General features: G+C 40.0%; 1 protein-coding gene and 1 long non-coding RNA gene across 2 annotated transcripts; one reads left to right on the top strand and one right to left on the bottom strand.

Annotated features, from left to right (window-relative positions):
- Positions 1 to 495: 495 nt before the first annotated feature.
- Positions 496 to 20439, top strand: LOC123967336 (pleckstrin homology domain-containing family H member 1-like; the record flags this gene model as incomplete). The annotated part of the gene is made up of 23 exons (XM_046043400.1): positions 496 to 1269; positions 1716 to 1794; positions 3433 to 3524; positions 3721 to 3868; positions 4682 to 4818; positions 4922 to 5032; positions 5330 to 5416; positions 5878 to 6036; positions 7867 to 7947; positions 8226 to 8405; positions 8518 to 8629; positions 9644 to 9756; positions 10813 to 10989; positions 12311 to 12408; positions 12485 to 12662; positions 13949 to 14104; positions 14794 to 14891; positions 15150 to 15291; positions 15377 to 15519; positions 15730 to 15859; positions 16141 to 16224; positions 17567 to 17713; positions 18677 to 20439. Coding segments are annotated over 23 exons (3579 nt in total), but the record flags the coding sequence as incomplete, so codon positions are not given.
- Positions 20440 to 22398: 1959 nt separating this feature from the next.
- On the bottom strand, positions 22399 to 24629 carry LOC123967337. The gene is made up of 2 exons (XR_006824231.1): positions 24491 to 24629; positions 22399 to 22512 (listed from the first exon to the last, which is right to left on the bottom strand). It is a non-coding gene; the product is annotated as an uncharacterized LOC123967337 (long non-coding RNA).
- Between the last annotated feature and the right edge of the window lie 258 nt (positions 24630 to 24887).

The following is a 24887-nucleotide window of genomic DNA, read 5'->3' as shown; positions in this document are numbered from 1 at the left end:
GTAAGTGATTATAACAACTGTTATAATGTCTTATGGACGCATTATATCGTGTTATAAATATATGCATTATATATGCAAGTCATTATAGCGATGACCTATATAGAAAGTGACCTTTATAGCTATATATTATCATTACCTGCTGCTTGAAGGAATACTTCACCAAAAATCCATTTTCTAAGTAGCAAATGTTCACCCACTGTAGGCTTAAAACTGTCACTTTTATGGAGTATTGCAGCTTGGATTCACTGATGTTACCCAAAATTAAAGCAAAAGAAATATCGAAACATGTCAAATTGTCCATAGACTTCAGCACCACTCCTTCAGCATAACCTACTTTTCCACCATTGATCCATATGTTCTTAATACTCTCCTTCTAGTTCCTCCACATCATTAAATACATTACTTCCCTCTCACGTCCTCATAGCTCCAGATCAAAGAATTCCTTTAACACCAGTTCCTCCATGGTATGTAGGTTTTCTCAAATGTTATTAATCTGTCTCCTCAGATGTGAAAAGGACTCTTGAACAGTCCAGTAAAGGGATTTGCCTCAGAGACCTTGTCGCCCATGATGCTGTCTCTCAGGGTTGGAGCAGGGAAGGTCCCAGCAGCCCAGTTTCCATCAGTGGACCAGAGCTCCCAGTGGACCCACAGGGTCAGACAGTGGGCTCTGACAGAGACAACTCCTCAGATGAGCTCAACAGCAAGTTCCGCTCTCAATGCCTTCACTCGTCCTCTTCCTCTTCCTCTTCATCCTCAGCCTATGAGATGGGCCATGGACCAAGCTCCCCAGAATCGACCATCAGAATAACACCCAAAAGCCCGCTTCTGTCGCGCTCTCCATCTACCAACAACCCCTTCCCACATCCTCCAGTTCACCAGTCAGGCGCCAGCATGACCTTACCGAAAGTACGGACTCCGCTCACCCCCAGAGACAGCATCCAGCTAGTCAAGAAGCATTACAGCCAGCCACAGCCCAGCCTGGACAGACTTCACCACCTCAACGTTAACATAGACATCATGACCCCATCCTCTACTTCCTCCACCCTCAAGAGCACAGGCACTGCCGCCTCGCCCTTCTCGCAGGTTGTGGAAGAAACCGACATTGATGATGGGCTTTCTGACAGCATGGACGGGGTGGTGGAGGGGTCAGGATCAGAGGAGCCATCACGAGATGGAGTCTCCTTTGTGGGACTCGCAGAAGAACTGGAGCGGCTAGATCCAGAGGTTCTCAAGCCACCAACTCCTCCTTTACACCGCTTCCCTTCATGGGTATGAGAGACCAGTATTATCATCATTATTATTATGCCTTCTGTACTTTTTTATGCTATGCTTACACAATTCAATTTGATCCATTATCTTTTTGTTTCTGTCACTGCCTAAGGCTCAGGACTCTTAAAAACCATTATAGATTAAAGGAAAAGTTTGACACTTGCTTTGTCGCCTTGCGTTAGATGAGAAGATTGATACTGATCTCATGTCTGTTTGGTAAATATGAGGCTACCACCAGCAGTCAATTAGCTTATCTTAGTACAAAGACTGGAAACCGAGAGAAAATGTGTTGGCAAAAAGGCAATAAGTGTTTTCCCAAAATGTCAAACTATTCTTTAATAGATTTTTTCTGTAAAGATCTCAGTGACAAAATGTTCTACTGTGAATGTTCTTATAATTAGTGTTGAAGTAAAGAGGAATATTCCTGACTTTGTTGACCCCTGCAGGAGAGTCGGATCTACGCTGTGGCTAAGTCAGGAATGAGAGTATCAGAGGCCAGTCCTGGAGCCAGGGGCCCCGGGCGAGGTGAGTCCCCTGCAGCCAGTAACAAGAAACTAGCCATCCACTCCTTCACTAACATCAATTTTTGCTGCCAAAGTGAGGGATTCAATGTTCAGTTATAGTCAGCGTCACGCAGAGAGGAAGACAAAGTTTTTCGGGTGTAAGGTGGTGTCTAACTCCGTGTGTGCACTTGCCTGTCTGCGTGTGTGTCATGAGCCTGGGTGGTGTAGGAGATGAGTCGGTACTGTGAAGTGACATGTCATTCAGCTGATGCTAAAGCTGCTGTGAAGATGTGTGTGGTTGGTTCAGATCTGTCATTGCCGCCTTTGATGTCACTTCCTCTGGCCTGAGGCTCCACACACCTGCACAGGTGTGAGTCCTCTTTAGGAGGCAGTTCATTCCACCTCCTACCATTTTTACTTTTTTAAAGAGCCAAGGAAGAGCATATGAGGGGGGAGGTTTAGAGGAGCTGAGGGAGAGGCTGGCATTTAATCAGCTGTGATGAAAGGATGTTTTCTGGGTGTAATTACTGCTATGCTTTCTGTCCAGACATCACCCATTTTGTCAGGATGTAGACAGTGAGGTTTGACAGCACTCTGACTATTGAATTTCCTGACTGCCAGATACACGGAGCTGACTGCCAAGTGGCTGTTGTGGATTAAGTCATAGCTTGCTCAGCTTATTCAGCTTCCTCTCATGTTTGTGCCTTAAGGTGCATCTGTTGGAACATTTTGATCCCTGGCAGAATGAATACCATGGACCAGTTGTATTTTGTTTTCGCTCAAGAATATTTAGAACTTTTGAAACTTTTGGTCCACTTTATAACCAGTGGGTTAGCATGTAGTGTATATTAGGGGTGTGACAAAAAATCGATACAGCATTATATCGTTATACATTTTTCCAAGATTCTGTCTCGATATCCCAGACCTTCATATTGATAAGAAAAAAATAGCACTTTGACGGTTAGTTCACTGCTAACATATAATGGGAATCTCACAGCAATTTGTATTTTTAGCAAAACATTTTATAAATTCAGTGAATTTACATTTTTATGTGCCTTTTATAAAGAAATGTTTTTTATAATAATTTTTCATAGTTGCTCTATATTTCTGGAATTTTAATTTAGAGACTGAAAAACATGTGCAGCAGAATTGTGCTGTTTTCTAACAGTTTGGATTTGCAGCGAATAAATAGAGAAAACTTAACCTTTTCACAGGCATTTTGTATTCATAGTTAGAGAGATATCGTGATGTATCATTTTAGGATTGTCTAGCAATGTATTGATTATCACAGGATTGCTTTATCGTGATATTATCGGTATTGTGAGCCATGTATCTTGTATATCGTATTGTGAGGTACCCTGTCATTCCTACCCCAAGAGTATATTATATATGAATTATATATCTATATTATGACTAAGGGAGCTATGTATTCCCCCTTTACAACTATACAGGCTCCTATAGGAATTACCATATCAATAGATTATTCAGGTAAGAGGCTGAAACCGTGCAACCGGCTACTGTTTAGCAAAAGTTACATTGTCTCCCTTAAAACTGTAAATATTGTGCTCTGTGGCATTGAGATGCTAATGTACATGTCCATATACAAATTATCATTAAATCAAATAAATTCTTAATAAGTGTTTTACTGTGTATTCTGCAGGGTCCAACTTACCCCAGTATCCAGCGGCAGGTCCGTTCACCCAGTTGATCTATAAGAATATCAATGTACCAGTCTACACAACACTGAAAGGGGTGAGTGAAATGTTCAATAGTAATATCTGTCAAAATAACTGCAATGTGATTTTTCTGAGGTTTACTTTTGATGCAGCTTGTCAGCCACTTCTGTGTTGAAAAGCTCATCAGACTAGTTTTCATCTCTACTGAAAGTACTCTAGGTTTTGTTTTACCATACAGTACTCTTTCGAACTCTTCGATTTTTCTGTTTTAGAAAGCCACTCAGATCAGCAGTGTGCCTCTGCTTGACGATGACTCGGGGTCTGAGGACGACAGCAGCTCTCTGGCCAGTTTACGGACTTCCATCCTGAGCCCGGACAGGAAGGGCAGCGTCCCTGGGAGCCCGCGTGCCGTTAAGAGAGGTGAGCATTCCAGATTGCAGTGCAGACAGGAGAGTGAAAACCTGTACCTCTTAAATGTCACCATCTCAGGAACTAGGAAAAAACGGCCTTGCTTTAAGCTGGTTGATAATGTTGGTTTTAAAATAATCCATGAATTTTAATGAATTTTGTGTTTTATGAGCCTGATGGTGGGGTGGTGGTACAGAGGATGAGACACATGTCTTTGGTGGGAGAGACCTGGGTTCGATTCCCAATGCGACACATCCACCGATGTTTCCCTGAGCAAGACACTTAACCCTTAATTGCGGCAGAGGTGTGCGACCTTTATCACTTTGGATAGAAGTGTCAGCTAAATGAGTAAATGTAAATGAGGGAGTCCTCTCAGTCTCTTTCTCAACTCAGCTAATTCTTCAGTTTATCTGAAAACATTAACACAATCAAACCTAGCAATTGTTTGCCACTGTACAGCAACAAAAATCCAGCATAAAATAGGGAGCAGTTTTTGCTGCTCGCCAGAATGGTATGCAAGTGCAAGAAGGAGATGATGTAGCTAAAGGGAAATGATGATGTAGCAAAGTACAGCACTCAGTGGCTACAGATATCCACCACTTAAACTCAATGCAAATTAACTGCTGGAATGCATTGAGCATCACGTACTGATGATATCTAATAGTGATCTTAGAGTCTGGATATTCCATTCAAGAGCCTTCTGTATTGAAGGCTTGCCAGCTCTCAAAACATGTATAAATGATTCTGTGTTTTTCTCTCTTCAACCACTTCTAGTATGCCTTTCCTACAGTATCTTAATGTTTGTGGCTTCTCCTGTTTTCCTAGGTGTGTCCATGTCCTCTATCAGCTCAGAGAGTGATTACGCCATTCCTCCTGATGCCTACTCCCTAGACAGTGACTACTCCGAGCCGGAACATAAAGTCCAGCGAACCTCCTCCTATTCCTGTGAGAGCACTGGGCCTGTGAGTGGACTTACTGCTTTTTATAGTGGAGGTCTTTGTTAAATACCACCGTGTTAAAATACAGTATAACCAGTCAGTTGTTTTTAAATGTTTGTGTCTGTAGGAGATGCTGGAGAAATCTGGGTACCTGCTGAAGATGGGCAGTCAGGTGAAAGCCTGGAAACGTCGCTGGTTCATCCTGAGGAATGGAGAGATCCTCTACTACAAATCTCCTGTGAGTGTGTCTCGCTGTGAGCCGGCCTGTCTGCTTCCTTCTAAGGTCTTGCTAACTGCACAGAAAACATTGCATGGATACTTCAATATTTTGTGTGTTTACGTGCAAGTTGAACACCTCATCACTAGCAATGTTGTCAGTGTAAATTAAGAATCTTAAAAATTAAGATGTACATTAATGCATCTATGATCACTGCAGTTACAAACTTTGTGAAGGAATTTATAATTATAATGTTGGACAGAAATGAAAAGATTCTAATGCGTGTGTGTATATGTGTGTTTTGGTGTGTGTATTCAGAGTGACGTCATCAGGAAACCTCAGGGTCAAATTGAGCTGAACTCGTCCTGCCATATAGTACGTGGAGAAGGAGCACAGACCTTTCAAGTAAGTGGAAAACATGTCTGAAATCCTTTGCAAAGGATCCCAATTGTGCTTTGTCTTTGTATAAGAATACTCTAAGACAAAGAACATGTGATTTATGCTGAACACTATGACTACTTTCTTCTACAGGCTATGCAAGTAATTAAAATGATAGTACAATGTTTATAGTTCTACAATTCAAAAAACTGTGGCATGAATGAAAAATAGAAAAACGTATAGACATTTATTAGAGGGCACACGTAGCTACATGCACACCAGCACTCTTATTATAGCACAGCATCACAGCAGAGCTTTACAGTTGCATACCAGAGAAGAAGCTTTAAAGTGACATCAGGTATAGCATTGGCCTGGAATGTTTTCGTGGCTCTTGGGAAGCTGATTCTGATCTTCCCTGACACGATGATGCTATCTCAGTTGGCTTGGCTTAGCATTTTTCCCATATTTCTCCCTTTTCGTATAATCAGTTGATTACAGAGAAGAAGACCTTCTATCTGACCGCCGATTCACCCAACATCCTAGAGGAGTGGATCAGGGTCCTGCAGAACATACTCAAAGTCCAGGCCAGCAGCCCTGTCACCGTGGAGACCACTGCCAAACCCACTGTGAGAGGCTGGCTTACAAAGGTCAGGAAACAGAAGTCAAGATGTATCAGCTGAAGCATCTTAAAACCTGGTTTTGCTTATTCACTTACTTACACAGCCTTAGATTGTAAGTTCAATACCACTCTAATGTCTGGAAGCTAAATATGAAGTTACTGCTAGGAGACAATTAACCTAGCTTAGCATAAAGACTGCAAGCAAGGGGAAATAGCTAGCCTGGCCCCGTCCGAATGTTAAAAAAAAGTCAGCTCACTAATTTACATGTGATCTGTGTAAAATGTAAAAATGACAAGTTTGTACAGATTGTACAAAAGACATACTAGGTGCTAATTATTTAGCTTTAGGATGTGCTGGTGGATGGATATTTTTTTTTAACGTTTGCTTGATGTTTCTGGTTATTATGCTATGTTAAGCTAAGCTAATTGGCTGTTGTCTGTAGCTTCCCGTTTAACGTGCATACATGAGAGTGGTTTAGTCTTCTTTTTTAATCTTTAATCTCTCAGCAAGAAAGCAAAGAATTTCGTACAAAATTAAATATTCATAAAAATTAGCAAACAAAACCTCTTGAAAAATTACCATACAATTTTCCAGAATACAAATTCACATCTTAACAATACTTTTTGTCTGACCAACAGTTGAACACAAAATGTATATTCAGTTTACCATCTTAGAAAACTAAGGAAAAGCTGTAAATGTTAATTTTATTTAAGAAGCTGCTAAAAAAATCATTAATAGATTATCAACATTGTTTTTATGGTGATCGAATAATTGACTTAATTGTTTCAGCTCAAGTTTCTGTAGCATCCCGGATCTCACAAATTCAGACTTACAGTAATAAAATCAAGATATGTGGACAATAATAAAACTTTTCTGTGTACATGTTTGTATTCACTGAAATAATGTCATTAATTTTATTGAAGAATTACATTTAGTTTTTTGTTTTTTACAAATCTGTACTTTCTTGCCCCACTCCCATTACATAGTTGCAAGAGGTATAGATTTGACTGGGCTTTCTCCCTTAAGAGGATGCCAGAAATAACTCATTTTCAAGCTTAATGTCCTCTTTCAGACATAGAAGTGTCTGTGACTGGGGCGGGAGGGTTTGACAGAGCGCTCTTCAGGCAGATTCTTGAAAGCCTCCTTCACGTTGGGACATGGCTATAAAGCCCGAGCTGCTGGAATGCTTGAGAGCTCTTTCCCTTCCACCCTCCTCTTTCCCGTGCCTTTCCTTAGCCATGGCCCGTCTGTTGCTTAAGTTAAGACACTTAAACATCTGACGGGTGTGTATGACGGGTCGATAACAGATGACTGACAGCCTCAAGCTGAGATGATGGAGTCTACGTCCTCTAGCCAACCCCCCAGTCCCTTCCTGGGAGTTGTCTTTGATCTTCTGGTTATGACGTGACCTCAGTTCAGACAGGGTCTCAGTTAACCCTGGTGACCCCTTCTGAGGGATGCACAGCTGGCTTTGTGTTGACGGCGTCCTCCAGTGATATCATTGCTGCATTCATATTTCTAAAACTCTCTGAAAGAAGTCTGTCGCAGAAATGATGTGTAATTATCATATTCAGCTGCATTCTTGGTTACAATGAAGATGAATGCAGCAGGAGTGTGAATGGAATGTTTACATTTGTCAGGAGTTAGTTTGTCACTGAAGTTGCTCTTAAACGGTCTGCATCTACCTGCAGGTCCGATGAAGAAATTTTCTGACTATAATCTGTCAAACTTCTGAAGACTTATTTCGTCTTAGTTTCAAGGAATGCAAAAAAAATGTCCAGTCTTTACTACTGTTTTGAAATAGTCCTGTGACGTGCCGACACTGTCCTCAAACGTTCTTGTGTCTTCTTGTTTCAGGTCAAACATGGACATTCTAAGCTGGTGTGGTGTTCTTTGGTCGGAAAAGTCTTCTATTACTATCGTAATCAGGAAGACAAGGTTTGTAAAACTAGTCTCTCCTTTTTAATTTGATCTTTTGTAAGTCATTATTAACATATACCTCAAAAAGGTTTTGCAAATACATGGTCCTTAACGTTTGTCTTAACCTGTACAGAATAATAGCATGCTTAGACAAGAAAAAAAGGTGTAATGATGCCAATTTAGTATGTTTCTTTAGTTAAACACACCTGTCTTTCTGTATTGAGCTGTGTCTTATATTAGTTACCACCACATTTTGTTTTATACTTTGTTTACATGTTTTCTTTTTTTTGTCTCAGTTGCCTCTGGGACAGCTGCAGGTGCGGGAGGCCTCAGTCCAGGAAGTGGATCGCTCCTGTGATTCAGATGAGGACTATGAGGCAGGCAGTCGAGGCTTCCTCTCCTCCCACTGCACATTAGTAGTCCAACCAAGAGACCAGAGTCCTACATACCTGCTCATCGGCACCAAGCAGGAAAAGGTACTGGAGCAGGCAATGCCTTAATAATACTGTGATATGTCCTTCGGTGTGGGATTCAAAGTATTTTTTAGTTCATTCATTTCTATTTGTACATTCATGCTTTTCTACACAGGATACTTGGTTGTATCACCTGACTGTGGCAGCGGGCAGTAGTGCAACCTTTAAAGTGGGCACAGAGTACGAGCAGCTCATTGTTAAACTCCTCGATGCAGAGGGAGACCCAGGTGAGAAATCACTGTTTCACAGCAAAGAAGCATGATCAGAAACTGTCCTCTGTGTTGAGCATAACAAAGATGAGAGATGGGTTTTTTTTATGCTACTCTAGTTCAATTGTACTTTGTGTAAATTTCCCAACATGAAGGTCTAAGTGCTGTTTTAAAGCATTCTCCAAACTGCCAGGAATAACATTTTAGCAGATAACTGAGTCCGTTACATAGCATACATAGATTTTCATCCAAAAGGTGTCAAAGCATTGAGAATTCAAAATTAAGTATTGAAAGTTTACAAATATATTTGATCAGATATTTTCTTATTTGAATCAGAAAACTTAATGACTTTATATTATATTTTCATTTAAATAGTTCATTTAACACTGATGTATTAAGCTGTATATTTTGTTAAATGAGAAATTAAAGGTTCAAAACATGTTTATATTCCCCAAGATAAGGCATGTATATGCACTGATATCAATCCTCAACCCTAGTTCTTTAATCATTTATTTTGTGTTGGCCTAAAAGTAGTAAAGGCAAAGTCTGTCAGGACTGAACATACATCAGCCTGTAAAATAATTTTGAATTATCTGTCACTAAAACCCACAAATTAACGCAAAGAAATTCCTTACATCATGACCTCAGTGGCTGTGCAATAAAGGTGACACACACACATTATGAAAATTCATAATTATTGTAACAAAGTACAGAAACTGGAAAACATTCGATCTTTTAACACTACATAGTCTTTGTTCACAACACTGGCGATATATTTGTAACACTTGGACGCATACAGTAGATGCATAAGCAGCTGCAAAGTCTGCCTGTAAGGCGGTACAAATTTACTCAGTAGCATGCTACATGTTATTTTGATCCACTCTGTCTGACAGACTTAATCCACACTGCTGACTGTGTTTACGACTGGAGCACTGTGTGTGAATTCTTGTCAGCTGTTGAGTTATTTCAGTCTGTGCATGCGTGTTTGCGTGGGTTTATGTATGTGCGTGTGTGCTCTTCTTCTTTTCCCAGAATCTGTCTTGTGGAGGAGCGAGGCCTTGAGCTTCTGTAAGGAGGGCCTGCGCTCGCCTCTTACCACTCTGCCCTCTGAAGCTCTGCAGACAGAAGCTCTCAAGCTTTTCAAGGTCAGTCTCTCCGCCTCTCACCCCCCTTTCTGTTACTTGTGTTCTAGTCTACTCTTCCTTTCATCCCTTCTTCCAAATCTGTCTTTCCTTTTCTGTCCGGCTCTCACTGCGAGAGTCTGTTCAGTTCATCATCCAAACCCACTCCAGTTTGTCCCCACCATAGCCCCCATTATCCCCTCCTACTCCTGGATCCATTATGTGGCCATCGTCTTCTCTTCCCTCCTTCCTCTAAACCAGATCAAAGGCTTGAGGACGAGGGCCCCAGCTCATTAAAAGTGTGGAAAAGAGATAATGGCCTTGATTATCTGCTCTGATTGAGGCTAACCGTTCCTCTGCTATCCAGCCAGTGTGAAAGGAGCCCCTTTTAAAGAGGAGACATGGGAGGTCAGGGCCTTCAGAGAATGGCAGCAATGGATATGGAAGCCACAGGATGGGGGAGGAGAAATAAGATCAGAGCAGAACAGAGACCTTGTACTGAAGATGGCAGATCCTTTTCCTCTCTTTTCAACCCTGTAGCCCTCAGTGCGCCCACCCAGAAGCCCCCTCCTTTGCCCAACTCATGCTTCACAGCCCCTTCCACAACAGTTATTGTACAACTACAGGATTGAAAGTTGAATGGATCGGCTCTCTCCTTGACCAGCCAGCCTTAAAAAACACCCAAACACACACAAAGAAACAGAATGAATGGAAGTGACACACTTTTCAAGTCTATGCTGTACTTGCTGATGCCTTTGAAGTATTAATGAATCTGACAAGACGGATGAAAACCGTTGAATTGGTTCTTTGTCTTCAACTGTCCCAGTGGATGAGAACAAAAATGACATACACATTTACGACTGCACTCTTGCTGACCCTGTGCAATTATTTGTGTTATTTTTAACTTTTTTTCTGACCTGAATATCATCAATTTTTTTGCTCTTTTAAGATGCATTTAAAATATGCTGCTTCCAGAAAATCTGCAGTATATGGTGTGTGTTTGCCTCCGCCTGCTGGTAAAGCAGTGGAATTAAGTATCAGATTCAAAATACTAAGAAAAATCTTTCCTTCCTCTTGCAGTCCTGTCAGCTCTTCATCAACGTGCTGGTTGAGTCTCCATCCATCGATTACCACACCTCGCTGGCCCAGAATGCTTTGCAAGTGTGCTTGACCCACCCAGAACTGCAGAACGAAATGTATTGCCAGCTGATCAAGCAGACCAACCGCCGGACGCCACACAACTACTCCCTCACACAGGTCAGCCTGGCCTTAACGGATGCATGTGAAGGGCGAAGTGGTAAAACACCAAAAAGTGGATGTATTTGTTTTATTTTCACTTTTAATCATTTACAAATGACATAATAGGAACATAGCTGAGTAAACTCAGAGAATGTGAAGTAGTCGAACCTGCAGTGCGGAACTTTTGTCTCCCCTTCTGGCAGTAAAGCTGATGATACACAGAGCAACTTTTAGAACAATATTGCAGGGCAACGTTGCCGTCAACGGTAATGTACTACCGTAATCCCCTTCCCCCACCACTCCGCCACCCGCCCCGCATCGCCGCTATCCGTTCAAAACATAGTCGGACTTGCCACTAGCAAGATTGCCCAGCAACATTGCTCAAAAAGTTGCCCCGTGTATCATCAATGTTACCGTGTACTGTATGCCTACAGGTAAGCTCGTCCATGGCTCGCAATCATAAAACACACAAATAAACAACAAACAATTCTCAATAATAAACATTCTCAAGGGGACTTTTTTTATCCTGCAATGGTGGATTATGGAGCCCCCTCATAGCTCTGGTTTGCTCTGCCCATTAGCTCTGGCAAACCAATCATTGTTCGTTGGTGTAAAACACATCATTACCAGTGCGCCACAGACACCAGATTTAAAATCTCTGGTATACTGATAACAGCAAGAGATTTGCCTGCTGGTGATGATCATGATTATATTATTTGATCCCGTAGACCACATCAGGGACCTCTAAACGAACACAAATAAGACAGCAGACCCCCATTTGATAAGATTTTGCCCCAGGATCCCCTATCTGATAGGATTTTTGCTTTTAGATGTTTTATTAAAGAAAGTATATGAAACCCATGATCAAAATAGTCCCTGGGGGTCCCCGGACCCCACTTTGAGGACCACTGCCATAGACACTCAACATTTGAGCCAAAATAGCCTAATATTGCTGTTTGACATAACTTCTGACTACACCAAATAGTTTTAAAAAAGGTCTGTCCTAAGGCATTTATTAGTTTCTGACTGATGGGGGGGGGAAACAGTATTCAAAAACTACTGTATCTCTGAACTCTCACACATGTAGGCTATTCTATGTGATCTCCTTTTGGTAACTAATGCATTAAGTTATGTAATATTGTTTCACTTCCATTCACTGAGCCTCCCCTGAAACAGTTTGGAGCCCCCCTATGAAGGCCCGCCTCACACTTTGAAAACCCCTGATGTATGTAAAAGTCCCACAGTCCTGCATTAAGGTTTAATGAAAAATGCATAAAAAAGTGATTTTCAGAGATCCTGTAAATTGAAGTTTTCCTCCTTTTACCGCCTCTTCTTGTAGTGCTGGCAGCTGTTGTCTCTGTGTGTGGCTCTGTTCCTTCCCCAACAACATTTCCTTTGGTACCTGAGACAGTACCTGCAAAGCAATGCCGACCCAAGGTGAGGTGCTGAAAGCCTGTAGCTGACCCAAGTAAACAATTAGTGCATTGTTTACATCTCTATCCTTTTCCCTCAGGAGTGAGGTGGGGAAGTATGCAGTGTACTGTCAGAGGTCTGTGGAGCGAACACTGCAGAATGGAGAGCGGGAGGCCAGACCTTCTCGTATGGAGATCGTCTCCATCCTGCTGAGAAACCCATACCATCATTCACTGCCATTCAGCATCCCAGTCCACTTCATGAACAACACCTATCAGGTAACACATCAGGTCACAAAAGTACAACATACTATCTTTGTGGTGGCTCGAGCTGTATCCACCTAATTATCTTGTCTTATATCTTAAAGACACCAACACACTGTCCTCTTTTTAGAAGCAAATCACCTCATATTAATTAAATAATTATTGGTTTGCAGCTCACTCACTCATGTTTAGCAGCAGATTTTCCTTAAGAGGGAATAGTTATATGCGGTGTGCGAACTATACCATCCATTTCAGGGGAGCTCACGCTTTTTTCCCCGGGTGGTGGGGTGCGTGCGCCTCAGAGTGGACTGACTATGAGTTGCATGTTGCTGCAGAGAGTCCCCAGCTACGGATCTGGAGCGTCGGACTTAATCCAGCCAGAGTGAACGATCACCAATCGTCTGCAGAGAGGGAGTGGGGCGCTGCAGCATACAGGGCGAGGGAGAGGAGGTTGCGGAGCAGCGCGCTGCGCTGCAGACGATCTGGCTGAATGAAGCCCGATGCTCCTGATTTTACGCATGATCCATCATGATACAGACAAATAGAAATGAATAGCAGAAATAGCATATTGTCAATATTTTAGAGACCCCCCAAAATTTCACAAATTGTGTTTTCAGGGGAGCTCATGTCTTATTAAGAGGAGCCAAGCTCCCACTGGCTCCCCCGTAGTTTGCACCCTGTTTATATGTATTTTTGGTCCGCTCCTACACATTCCAAACTGTGCTGGCAGGAAAGTGATAGCAGCATCTTTTCATACCTGCAGATGTAATGACACATTGATGTTGCCACCTACAGGAAAATTAAGTAACAGCTGCTTCTACATGTAATTTCTCCTGCAGGGCGAAAGCGCCAACACAGTGGGATCTGGGTAATGAAATATGTGCAAGCAAACATTTGTGGAAGATTTCTTTTTAAGACAAATGCTGTATTTTTGGTGTTTTACCTTGAGATCGTCACAACAGAAAAAACAATTATTTGTCTTTGTAATAACTTTCCAGAGTTGTTTTTAAGTGTTTTGGGTCTGTTATGTCTTCAAACTCATGGATTTTTATTTTATCATCTCACTAGTTCCTGAAACAACACGACTCGGTCTTGTTTTTGGTCTTAACTCCCTCTTACAGCTGCAGTTCTAATCTGCTGCTGCTGCCATTACTTTTCTTGCTAAAAGGTTGCACACTTTTGACTGGAACTGCAGGATCTTCAATTACAGATGATGTGACTCCACTACCGAATGATATTGGCTGGTTGTGGTTTCTGGTTTCTCCTCATCAATGAGATTTGTCCTTTGTTTTCTCATGTAGGTGGTGGGTTTCGACGGCTCCACCACAGTGGAAGAGTTCCTCAATACGCTGAACCAGAGGATTGGCGTGAGGAAACCACAGCTGTCTGGGTTTACCCTCTTCACTGACGATCCATCTGGCAAAGACCTGGAGCACTGCCTGCAGCCGTCTGCCAAGGTAAGAGTGTGGGTCACTGAACTTAAGTGGATGGAAGGAAACCTCCACACACCACTGAGGCTTTTGTGGTGCATTTATTCAAATTTGGCTCATGTTATTTTTAAAGAGTCAGTAGTAGGAAGTGAAAGACTAGTTTGACAAATTAAGGCTGTCCAAATGTTTTGGAGACTTTTTGATGTTTAAGTGTAGTCATATTCCAGGATACTGTAGCCTTCCTCTGTAATTTATTTCCACTCAATAATGCAAAAAGTGGTGGCTTCCACTTTATTTTCATTGTGGTTAGTCAAACTGTTCTATTACATTTAACCAGCCCACCAGACAGTCAATTGACTACATTTATAACTCTGTCTGGCTCATTCAGAAAACAAATGGACTCTACTCACTCAAAGTGCTTTACACTGCTACATTCATGCACTGATTTCAGAGGCTACCATGCAAGGTGCCAACTGCTAATCAGAACAAAACTAATCATTCACACACCAATGGCACAGGCTTTCGTGAGCAATTTAGGGTTCAGTATCTTGCCCAAGGACACTTCGATTTGTGGGCTGTGGGGAGCCGGGGATTGAACAGCTGATCAATAAGTGGGCGGCCCGCTCTATCTCTGAGCCACAGGCGCCCCACAACCAGAAATAAGTTACAAGCTTCCATGTGTCTGACAGGAGACTGAATTGTATCCCTTTTGCCAGATATGTGATGTCATTTCCAAGTGGGAGCAGGCCCTAAAGGAGCTGCATCCTGGGAAAAACGAGGGGACACGGATTGTCCGTCTAACATACAAGAGCAGGTAGGATTTCTGTTGTCATATCTGGGATTTATAAGGCTCAACTCACACACATATACACACACACACAACCTCAGCATCTTTTATTACATGGTCACAAACATTTGTCTAAAGAAAATGCCTTTTAAAAACAAAACAAAGACCACACAATAAAATATGGGGATGCGATATGTGAAAAGTGTTGGAGTTAGTGTGCATGATTTCAGCCTCTACCGGAAAACAAGTTTCATGACAACTTTATCTTCATTTGTGCATGTACAGGTTGTGTTTCAGATCTCAGGTAAAAGGAGAGACAGAGCGAGAGCGCCTCCTGCTGGCGTACCAAGTGAATGATGAAGTTCAGCAGGGCCACTTCCCTGTGAACAAAGAGCTTGCTCTTGAGGTGGCTGCCCTCATGGCACAGGTCTGTAAAGATTAGGTGATCTTATTGGACTGAAAAGACTTTTGTTTCTCTTTGTAACCCGCTCTCTTTGGTTTTTCTTATTCAGATTGAACATGGTGATTTGGAGAGACCAGCTGCCTCCTCTCCAACTGGCTCTCCTCAGCCTAAGTCTCAGCTGATTCTTCTGCAGGCCTTAGAGCGCTTCTACCCCAAACGCTACAAACAGGACTTCAGCTCAGAGGAGCTCAGGTAAAACAAACACAATCTATAACCTGCCAACAGAATGATCTCATACAGATTTGTTAATGTATTTTACAATACTTTAGCAACAATAACAGAGTCTGACAAACATAGTGGTGGCACTATGTCAGGCCAGATCAGACACAAATACTGCAGCACGTTCTCATTGTGAATTTTCTACAGATGAGACTTTGACCAAAGTCCCTTTTCTCATTTCAGAGATCTTACTGAGCGTCTGGCCACTAAGTGGTCTATGCTACATGGGTGCAGTGCACCCGAGTGTGTGAGAATATACCTAACTGTGGCTCGGAAATGGCCCCTGTTTGGTGCCAAACTCTTCAGTGCCAAGGTAAAAAAAAAGAATACTTGACATCAGTTCACTTCGCTCCTTGTTTATTGTCTGTTATATTCAGTCCTAGCTTTGAAGTCTTACTGAAAACAAACATGCTGTCTTGACACAAACTCTACCATTCATCCAAAGTAAAAAATACACTTTTCATTTGGCTTGAGCCCTAACACAAGCACAGGTTGGACCAGTTTGAGACCTTGAAGAAGACCCAGAGGGGAAGCTGTAATGTTAAGATGGATTACACCTTTAACTTGACCTGTCTCTGATTCCACTGTCCACAGCCTGTCCCGCCCTCTCCTGTTGAGCAGAGCCAGGTGTGGTTGGCAGTCAATGAAGATGGATTGTGTGTGCTGGACTATGCAATGGTGAGTTTCATACTGTGTAGAGCAAATACCTCCATCAACACTATCTCTGTCCTGTGTTGTTACATAAAACAGTATTCAGATCCTTAACTTTGAAAGTACTAATACCACATTGTAAAAATACTTCAAGTAGAAGTCCTGCATTCAAAACCCTACTTAGTAGTATATCAGTATTATTAGCAATATGTACTTAAAGTATCAAACTTAAAAGTATTTATTGTGCAGAAAAATGGTCCCTTTTAGTGTTGAACTATTGTTCTTTTGTATGTTTAGATTAATATTACTCCTACGTCAATGTGTATGTTGCATTTAACTGATGTAGATGTTTATGGTTGACCTAATTTTAATTACTTTATATACTGTTACTGGTAGTTTAATCTAAATGCATCATATTCTATAAGATCATCACGTTTGTAGCTCTGTTGTCGTGTGAGAACCACGTATTTTTTTAAGTCAACTTTTCATGAGCTCAGAAAAACAGCTGTTTTTAACGTTGTGACGATATTATTATATAATATTTTCCAGCTAATCCAAGCAGGGTTTAAACAATGCATTCATCTTAATAAAATGTACATTGTAAATAACCAAATTTGGAGATGTATGGTTTTCACGGCAGGAAGGGTATGAACAATTATAACCAGAAACGTAACTAGAAACTAAAGCTGTCAGACAAATCTAGTGTAGTAAAAAGTTCAATATTTGCCATTATTATTTATATAAATTGGAAATACTTAAGTACATAGCACATCAAATTAGTACTGAAGTACAGTACTTGAGTAAATGTATTTAGTTACAGTCCGCCACTGCATAAAATATGAAAAAGAGAATGAAGTTTATTTACATTTTAGTAAATAATTTTTACACTTGCTTCAGTTTATAGCTCAAAACGTGAGTTCCTTTTTGTCTTCAGTTCTCAGCTGGCTGGGCCACAGCCACATAGCTTTGTTGATACTGTTCTGGAAGGATTTTTATTCTTTGGTGTTTCAAACACCAAAAATCTACAGGAAAATAAAATGGCCAGCCTCTTATTTGACATTCTTGACCCTGACAGGCAGCAGTTCCAACATGTAAACGATGTTATCTTCAGCTCTGTAATTTTCAGCAGCCCATGTTGATCCATTTCATTCTTGGCCTGGCGGGCAGCGTTGCTCATGCGCTTCCAGAAAGTTGCTCGAAATTATGTCCTGCTTCACACTCAATTTGCCCTTCAAAAAAGCAGAAACCAAAATGATTTCCCAAATGAATTACGTGTTTTATTTTGGGATCAGCAGTAATATCTGAACATGCTCCCTGTTTACATCAGTTTCCCTGCACATTTCACATTGGCATTGCTTTCATTTTTCAGCACACGCTGGTCACATACTCCTACCAGTCTGTGATTACTTTTGGTGGTTGCCGTGATGATTTCATGGTGGTCACGAGCCAGCAGAGGGAGCCTGGAGTCGGGAAGAAGAGCGTGGAGAAGTTGGTCTTTGCAATGGCTAAACCAAAGGTAAATGTCATGAGTATGTTATATAACATATAACATATAGACCTAATAGATAAACAATTAGTTAAACGTAATAAACAGCTGAACCAGGTAGCTAAAAGTAATGTATAGTTAAAAGTAATAAACAATTGAAATGGTTAGCTAAAAGTAAACAGTTGAAGTAGTTAGCTAAAAGTAAACAGTTGAAGTAGTTAGCTAAAAGTAATGTATAAACAGTTGAAACAGCTAAAGTTACTATAAACAGCTGAAATACATAGCTAAAAGTAATGGTAAGTAATTGGTTTGTTAAAAGGTATAAACAGTTAAAATTGTTAGTTAAAAGTATACACAGCGAAACTGTTAGCTAAAAGTTACAGTTAAATGGCAGCCACTGTATGTTTGAATCCACCCTTTATCAAACCAACCTTACAGTTCAGTTGTGTGAAAAAAAATTGTAACTGTATCCACTTAAGTGTCAAATAACATCCAACTGAAAATAAATTCAAATGATAACATGACATATGATGTTGATGAAGTGGCAGTTGAGTTTATTTGATATTTCTGGGGGGTAAGGGGGCAGTGGCGGGAGTAATTAAACATGGGTGGGGGGATTGAGTGTTCAAGGTGTTGAAGTACTTTGAAGGAACTAATAAAGGAAGGAAGACCAAACCCAGACTTATTCATGGTCACCTGTTTGACATACCCTCACGACCGACAGCTAATGGAGACAACAGGTTGTTTCTCATATTTTATGTGCAGAATCTCAATGGAGCTTTAACGCAGTCATATTACGTGTGTGTGTGTGTGTGTGGTTAGTGAGAGTAACTTCATTCTTGATTGCAGATCAGTAGGGTGTCTCAGGTTTTCACGTCTTTTGTGAGCCACTCTGGGCCTTCAGCTCCCCGTAATCAAATGAAACACAATCACATCATCATGTTAAAGCCATTAATCCCTCTCTGATCTGACTTGTTTGTGCCTTTGTCTCAGATCCTGGAGCTAACTCTGCTAATGGCCAGCTACATGAACCACTGGAACCCCAGCCTCCCGTCTGCCTCACACCAGCCCCTCGGCCACTGGGACGTAGAGAGTAGGCACTTCCCTGCAATGAACTACACCACCAAGGGCCCCACACTACTGTGAATTGAGCAACAAGAACAACAAAGACTGATTAACTACCGGGAGGCTTGATGGCAACAGTTACCTTTAGTCCGCTTTGGATTGCATGCTCGGGTACTAGATTAAGTGTTGTTTTTTTTTAATAAATTTGATTTAGAAATGTCAGGATCAGTCTTGTTAGACTATTTATTGCTACAATGAAAGAGTATTTCAATTCTGCAAGATCATGTTCTAATTCCTTGTTAAGATTGGAATTATTTTTACAATACAGAAGTGGTGTGAGGACTTGTCGCAACTCGTCACATTTCCATGTGCAGTGTGATCCTTTTAGCCGTTGCTCAGATTTTTTACTTTTGTGTTTTCCGGTCTTTCAGACCTCAGGCTCTTTTTATTTCATAAAAACAAAGCTGTTGCCTTCTGAGAGCTGGTTTGACTGGAATACAGTGTTGTGCGTCACTGTGTATTTGCCATGAATGATCACTTGTACTTGACAATGCACCAGTTTAAAAAGGTACTGTGCAATTAGAAAGGGAATGATATGGCTTTTGATACTCTAGTTTAATAGTTTTTAATATCTTAATTGGATATAATCCACATCTAATATTACTCTAATTTAGAACAATTATTTTCATTATAGATGATTTTCTTAATTTATTGATTAATTGCCTGGTCTATAAAATGTCAGAGAAAAGAAACAAATGTCTTTGGCAGGTTTCCAGGGCCCATGTTGACAAAGTTTTTTTTTTTTTTTTTTTTTTTTTATTAAGTTTAACGTCATAAAAAATAAAGAGAACAAAAATTCACAAATGAGCTGCTGTAACCACAAAAAGATTTGCTTTTATAAATTACAATGATGAATAATTATCAAAATAGTTGCAGATTAATAATTCTACCAATTGACTAGTCAGTTAATCAGCTCATTGTTTCTACCCTTTCCTAATAGAATTTGGTTTTCTTTATAAAATAGGGGGTAGCACAGCATTTTCCCCCCAAAGAAATTAAGGTCATATTTAACCTTTTTTTGTAATCTTTGTTGTTTAACAGAAAGTTACTATTTAGCCCACTTGTCTAGCATAAAGCAGGCCAAATAAAAGTGAAGTGAAGAATTTGGTCATGTTGCTGAGGTACTCAATAAAACAAGGGGATATAAAAAGGTATGTAACATGCATCTGTGAAGTTTTACCAGTGCAACATGTTTGTATGTAAATTTTTCTGCTGGTTCTCTAATAACGTATTTCTCTGAAACCTTCAAGACATACAGCATGTTCGTAATCAGGTCACTAAGAGTTTTAGTAATCAACAATCAAAAGGAGACGACAAAAAAGAAAACAAAGAGCTACCAAAATATTTTAATGACTTGAACTGTTTTGGATCAAACCACTGTCTTGCTCGTGTCCATATTAGTTATTTATTTTACTTCCCGGCATTTTTTGGCTTTTGCTTAAAAGCTAATGTTTTCCACAACTGTCACATTTATTTTGGAAAACGTACAGTTTCCTTTCTGTAGCAGAGTAATTTAAGAGCAGTGTATGTTTGGTTAGTGAATCTGTACTAGAATGTGTTACAAATGTTTGAAAGATGGCATCTCTGTGTTGCCTGTGTGTGTGACAAAAAAAATAAATGATACAACCCTGTGTTTGACTGTTTTCATTGACTTTTTTACACTACTTTTTCTCATCTTAATTTTATACCTTACTGTAGTACAAAGAAACAAAGTGCAATGTTTTTACACACAAAACTTCTAAAATATAATTTGTTAGAGCAGAATATAAGGAGCTAGCTTCACCTCAAACTGTTTCAACATTTAAATGCTGCTTAGTTTTTCCAATAATATATATCATAAAAAATGAATGCAAAATTACATATTAATCACATTTTTTTTTAGTTTATAGCTGTGCTTCACTGTTTAGCATTACATGAGACAAAACCATGCACACATGTAAATCAAAAACTTCAGTATCTAACTTCGGAAGTTTATAATTAGTTTGCTCACAATCATTAACTCAACAATAACAAAATATGTTTGTATTCTCACAAAGCGCATTTATGGTTTATAGATATATACCACTCTGAAGGGACCATACTACTGTGAGTACTTTTAAGTACATTTAGTTGATAATTCTAATTTAACTTCACTGAAATTCAGTTTTTAATGCAGGACTTTTACTTGTAATGGAGCATTATCACGGTGTTGTATTACTACATTTCCTTAAGTAAAAGGATCTGAGTACTTCTTCTACCACTGATACCCTAAGTATTTTTTTACTTTTTAATTTTAGTATAATTATAATGAAAACCCTGAGGATTTTGCTGTTATGTCTCTTTATGCTTCACAGTGATTACAAAAACTGCAGCAACATTTTTACATAACTTAGAAAACTTGAAAGTCTCAGAATGTTCTTGAACGCATCATTCATTTTCTTGGCTTATTTTCTTGAGCAGTAGCAAAAACTCTCATTGGCTTTCTCTTACAAAACACGTTTTGCCAGTAAGTAGTAATCTATTGAGGAAACACAGGGTTTATGCAATTGAAATAAAATTCATATTTTAGTCAAAACCTCTCTTGGAAAACAAGAACACTGTTTCTACACTGTATACTAAAGCCCTTCTTCCCTCATTCAACACATCCATAAACTATATACTTACCCTCTGTGCTGGTTGTACACAGCCTGCCCGGTCTGTGTGTTTTATTGGAGTCGAGGTTGTAGGGGTGGAATCTGTTCTGCTTTTTCTTATCCAAGGGGGTCAAAGTGGTAATGACATTTTCCTGCCAAATATATGCTGTAAATCCCACATTTTTATAGCTTGTCTGAAGCTCTTGTTGTTCCATAGCTGCTCTTATACAGAATGAAAATGCTCGTTATAGGGCTCACTGCTGAATTTCTGCATGCCTTCACTGCTCATCAAAAAAGAAAATAACTTTTCTAACTTTTCCATGGTGCGGTGTGGCTCAAGCCGCATGCTTCAAAAGAGTTCAAATCAAATTGAATTTAAAGTAAAAGGTTCCAGTGTTGTTGGATAGATGGGGATTTTGTTGCTCTGACTGTAAACTCTTAACAGTATTTTACTGGCTGACTATATGTTGTATGAATTATGAAAAGGACACGATTTGAAAAACAATATTTACCTAGAATATAGAGGGATGTGCATAGTTTAAAGCTCATTTTAAATCATGAAAAGCCTTGTGTGTTCTTTCTTATAGGCATGTGATTGCTTCTTCCAGTAATGCATTTCACAAGCATCTTTTATTATGAGACGTACAGTATATGGTTGTAAAATATTATTTCAGGAATGCAACTAAAGATTCATTTCACTATCGATTAATCTGCAAATTGTTTTTTATTAATCAATGTTTTTGAAAATAGTTTTACTTTTTCAAAGCACAATTTGACATCTTGTTATTGCTTGATCTTGACCAACAGTCCAAAACCTAAAGATATTCAGTTTAATATCATAGAAAACACAGAAAAGTAAAACTCTTAATGCCACACTGCAAATTTACTCTCTGCATATAAAACATTACATAACAGGATTATTATTACATATGTGATAATGAATAACATGAATAAAAATACCAAAGTTACCCTTTAACCTCTTCCATAGAACTATTTTATTGTAGTTGAAGTGACCCTTTCATCACCCTGTGAACTGTTTGCTCCACTTCCTGCTGCGATACTGTATTTCAGCTACCTACGCACTGCAGTTTGCTGTAAACAAGGGAAAAGGCTACTGAAGCATTTTATACAACAATTGATGCAACATGAGTACAAGGCATACAGCATACACAATGTTTCAGACTGGCATACTTACTTACGTCTCTGATCTAACAGAACATTTCACAGCTAAAGGAGCAGGAATCTAAAGCGTCTTTTATAAAAATGAGATTCATACAACATAAGTTGCAGGGTGACAATGGCCATATGTGGGTTTAGGTAAGGAGCCTTGTACGTGTCCAACATGCAAACCTACCAACGCATTCTGAAAATTCATTATTCAGATGCTTGTAATTTTTCTACGTAATCTGTTTGAGACATGTGCCATCAAATTTCCATTATCTGTCAATATTTAATATGTTGCATGTTGATAGTCTTTGAATAGCCTGGTCCTTTTCTTAAAGGGATAGGACTCTTAATGGTATCAAACAGTTAATTACCTCCTATTAGCTTGGATTGTGGCTGTAGCCAATGTACTCCATTCGTGAGATGTTTTCACAGAGGAAAACACAATATTCACTAATATACAGTAGGCCTATAAGTGATAGATAATGTCTTGAGACATCATCAACTAAAACCAACTGAATTCAAACTGACTGCCTGATTCTAAAGCCAAAACATTTAACTGATGTGTTGACTGACAGGAAAGTGACAAGAATTTTGATAATAATTATAAATTAAGTCATTAAGCAAGACTAATTCCAAATAATTTCTGGTCACAAGCTTCTCAGAACTGAACATTTGCTGCTCTTTTCTTTTCTGTATGATTGTAAGCAGGATGTATTGAAGTGATAGACAAAACAATCTATTTTACTATGTTACCTTGGACTCTGGGAAATTGTGACAGACATGTTTCACTTTATTACTGACATTTTATAGACCAAACAACTGACTGATTAATTGAAAAAAAACAAACAAAACATTCATCGATAATGAATATAATCCTGAGACGTGGAAACTACAGTCCACATCACATTAGCCTACACACGATAAACTTTTGAATTTGAATCTCAAAAGGTAGATTTTGGGTGCATATTTATATATGCCACATATATGGGTGGCCCAAAGGTTAGAGAAGCAAGCTTGTGACCGTGAGGTCGCCGGTTCTGGGTGTTGGGAGTATTATTGTGAAATTAACAGCAAATTTCATTGGAAACGAAGGAGTAAGTCCCTTTCGTGACTGCTTTACTGTAAATTGGTTGGACTAACATTAAATATAAACACTAAGTAAGAGATGTCAAAACGTTAAAGAAAGATAAGCATCTGTGAAGACACCGACAACACGAAACTATAAAATGACCTTTGAGCTCATTGTGTGATTGTTTGCCTTTATATCGATCACAGACAAGGGGTCAGGGTTTATCTATGTTTTTGTTTACAATATTCAAAAACCTCATGGCGGTGAGGCAACGGGAGGGTGGACGTGAACTAGCAGTTTGGTGCTGGTAATTGATTCCACATTAGCCTAGCCTAGCCTAGCCTGTGAGCACTCGGAGAGACGTCGCTGCTGCTTTCTTTCTCCAGCGTGAGAGTGCTGCTCCGGGAGAAGGGTTACCAACTAACTGAAGTCTGAGAGACAAGAACCGGCCGAGCGACCTCGACACAGGGCAGGAGCAGCTGCAGGGCAGGTATGTTGGGTGTTCACCACTGCTGACGCGAAATGCTACCGGGTCTCTAAAAATTCACGTTGGCCTACAAGTAGCCTATAGATAACGTGTCACACCGGTCTTCTCTCATTTTTTTTTTTTTGCTATGCCAGGAGACCTGAACACTAAACATGACAACCAGAAAACCGCAGAGCCTACTCCGTGAAGCTTCTCATCAGATTATTGCCGGTGGATCCGCTGGTAAGTCCAACAATCGTTTTACTTCAGTTATTTAAAACTATTGATTCACATTACGCAATAGCTTACGAGTGTGCACGATGTGAATATATGTAGCACACAAATGCAGTGGCGCCCTCCTCGTTTACCTTTCCACGAACAGCCAGAGGCTCTGCCTAGAGCATCTTTCACGTTGTTCCGCACCTGCGTCGCGGCCATAACCGACAACCGAATTATTTAGCGGCGCGGAAGGTTTGTTAATCACTCAGCCGAAGAGTTATTATGTTACCAAGATTGTTCTCGTCCTCGTCATGTGCTGAATTCCTTGCGTGTTCACGGAAGTGCCGCCGGGTCAGGACATCGCACATGCGTACAGCTGACAGGAATCTCCATGGATACGTAGGACCGTCATCCAGTGATTCTGGAGGGTTTATTTCTTTTACCTTCGTGATTTTATGCAAGGAAATTTTGTTTATGATAATTTTCATTATGTAACATTGACTGTTACCATGTTATCTAAATGATTAAACTATTTTGTAACTACCA

The sequence above is a fragment of the Micropterus dolomieu genome, unplaced genomic scaffold, assembly GCF_021292245.1.
Source record: "Micropterus dolomieu isolate WLL.071019.BEF.003 ecotype Adirondacks unplaced genomic scaffold, ASM2129224v1 scaffold_290, whole genome shotgun sequence".
Lineage (NCBI taxonomy): Eukaryota > Metazoa > Chordata > Actinopteri > Centrarchiformes > Centrarchidae > Micropterus > Micropterus dolomieu.
This window is presented reverse-complemented; position numbering and strand designations above follow the sequence as displayed.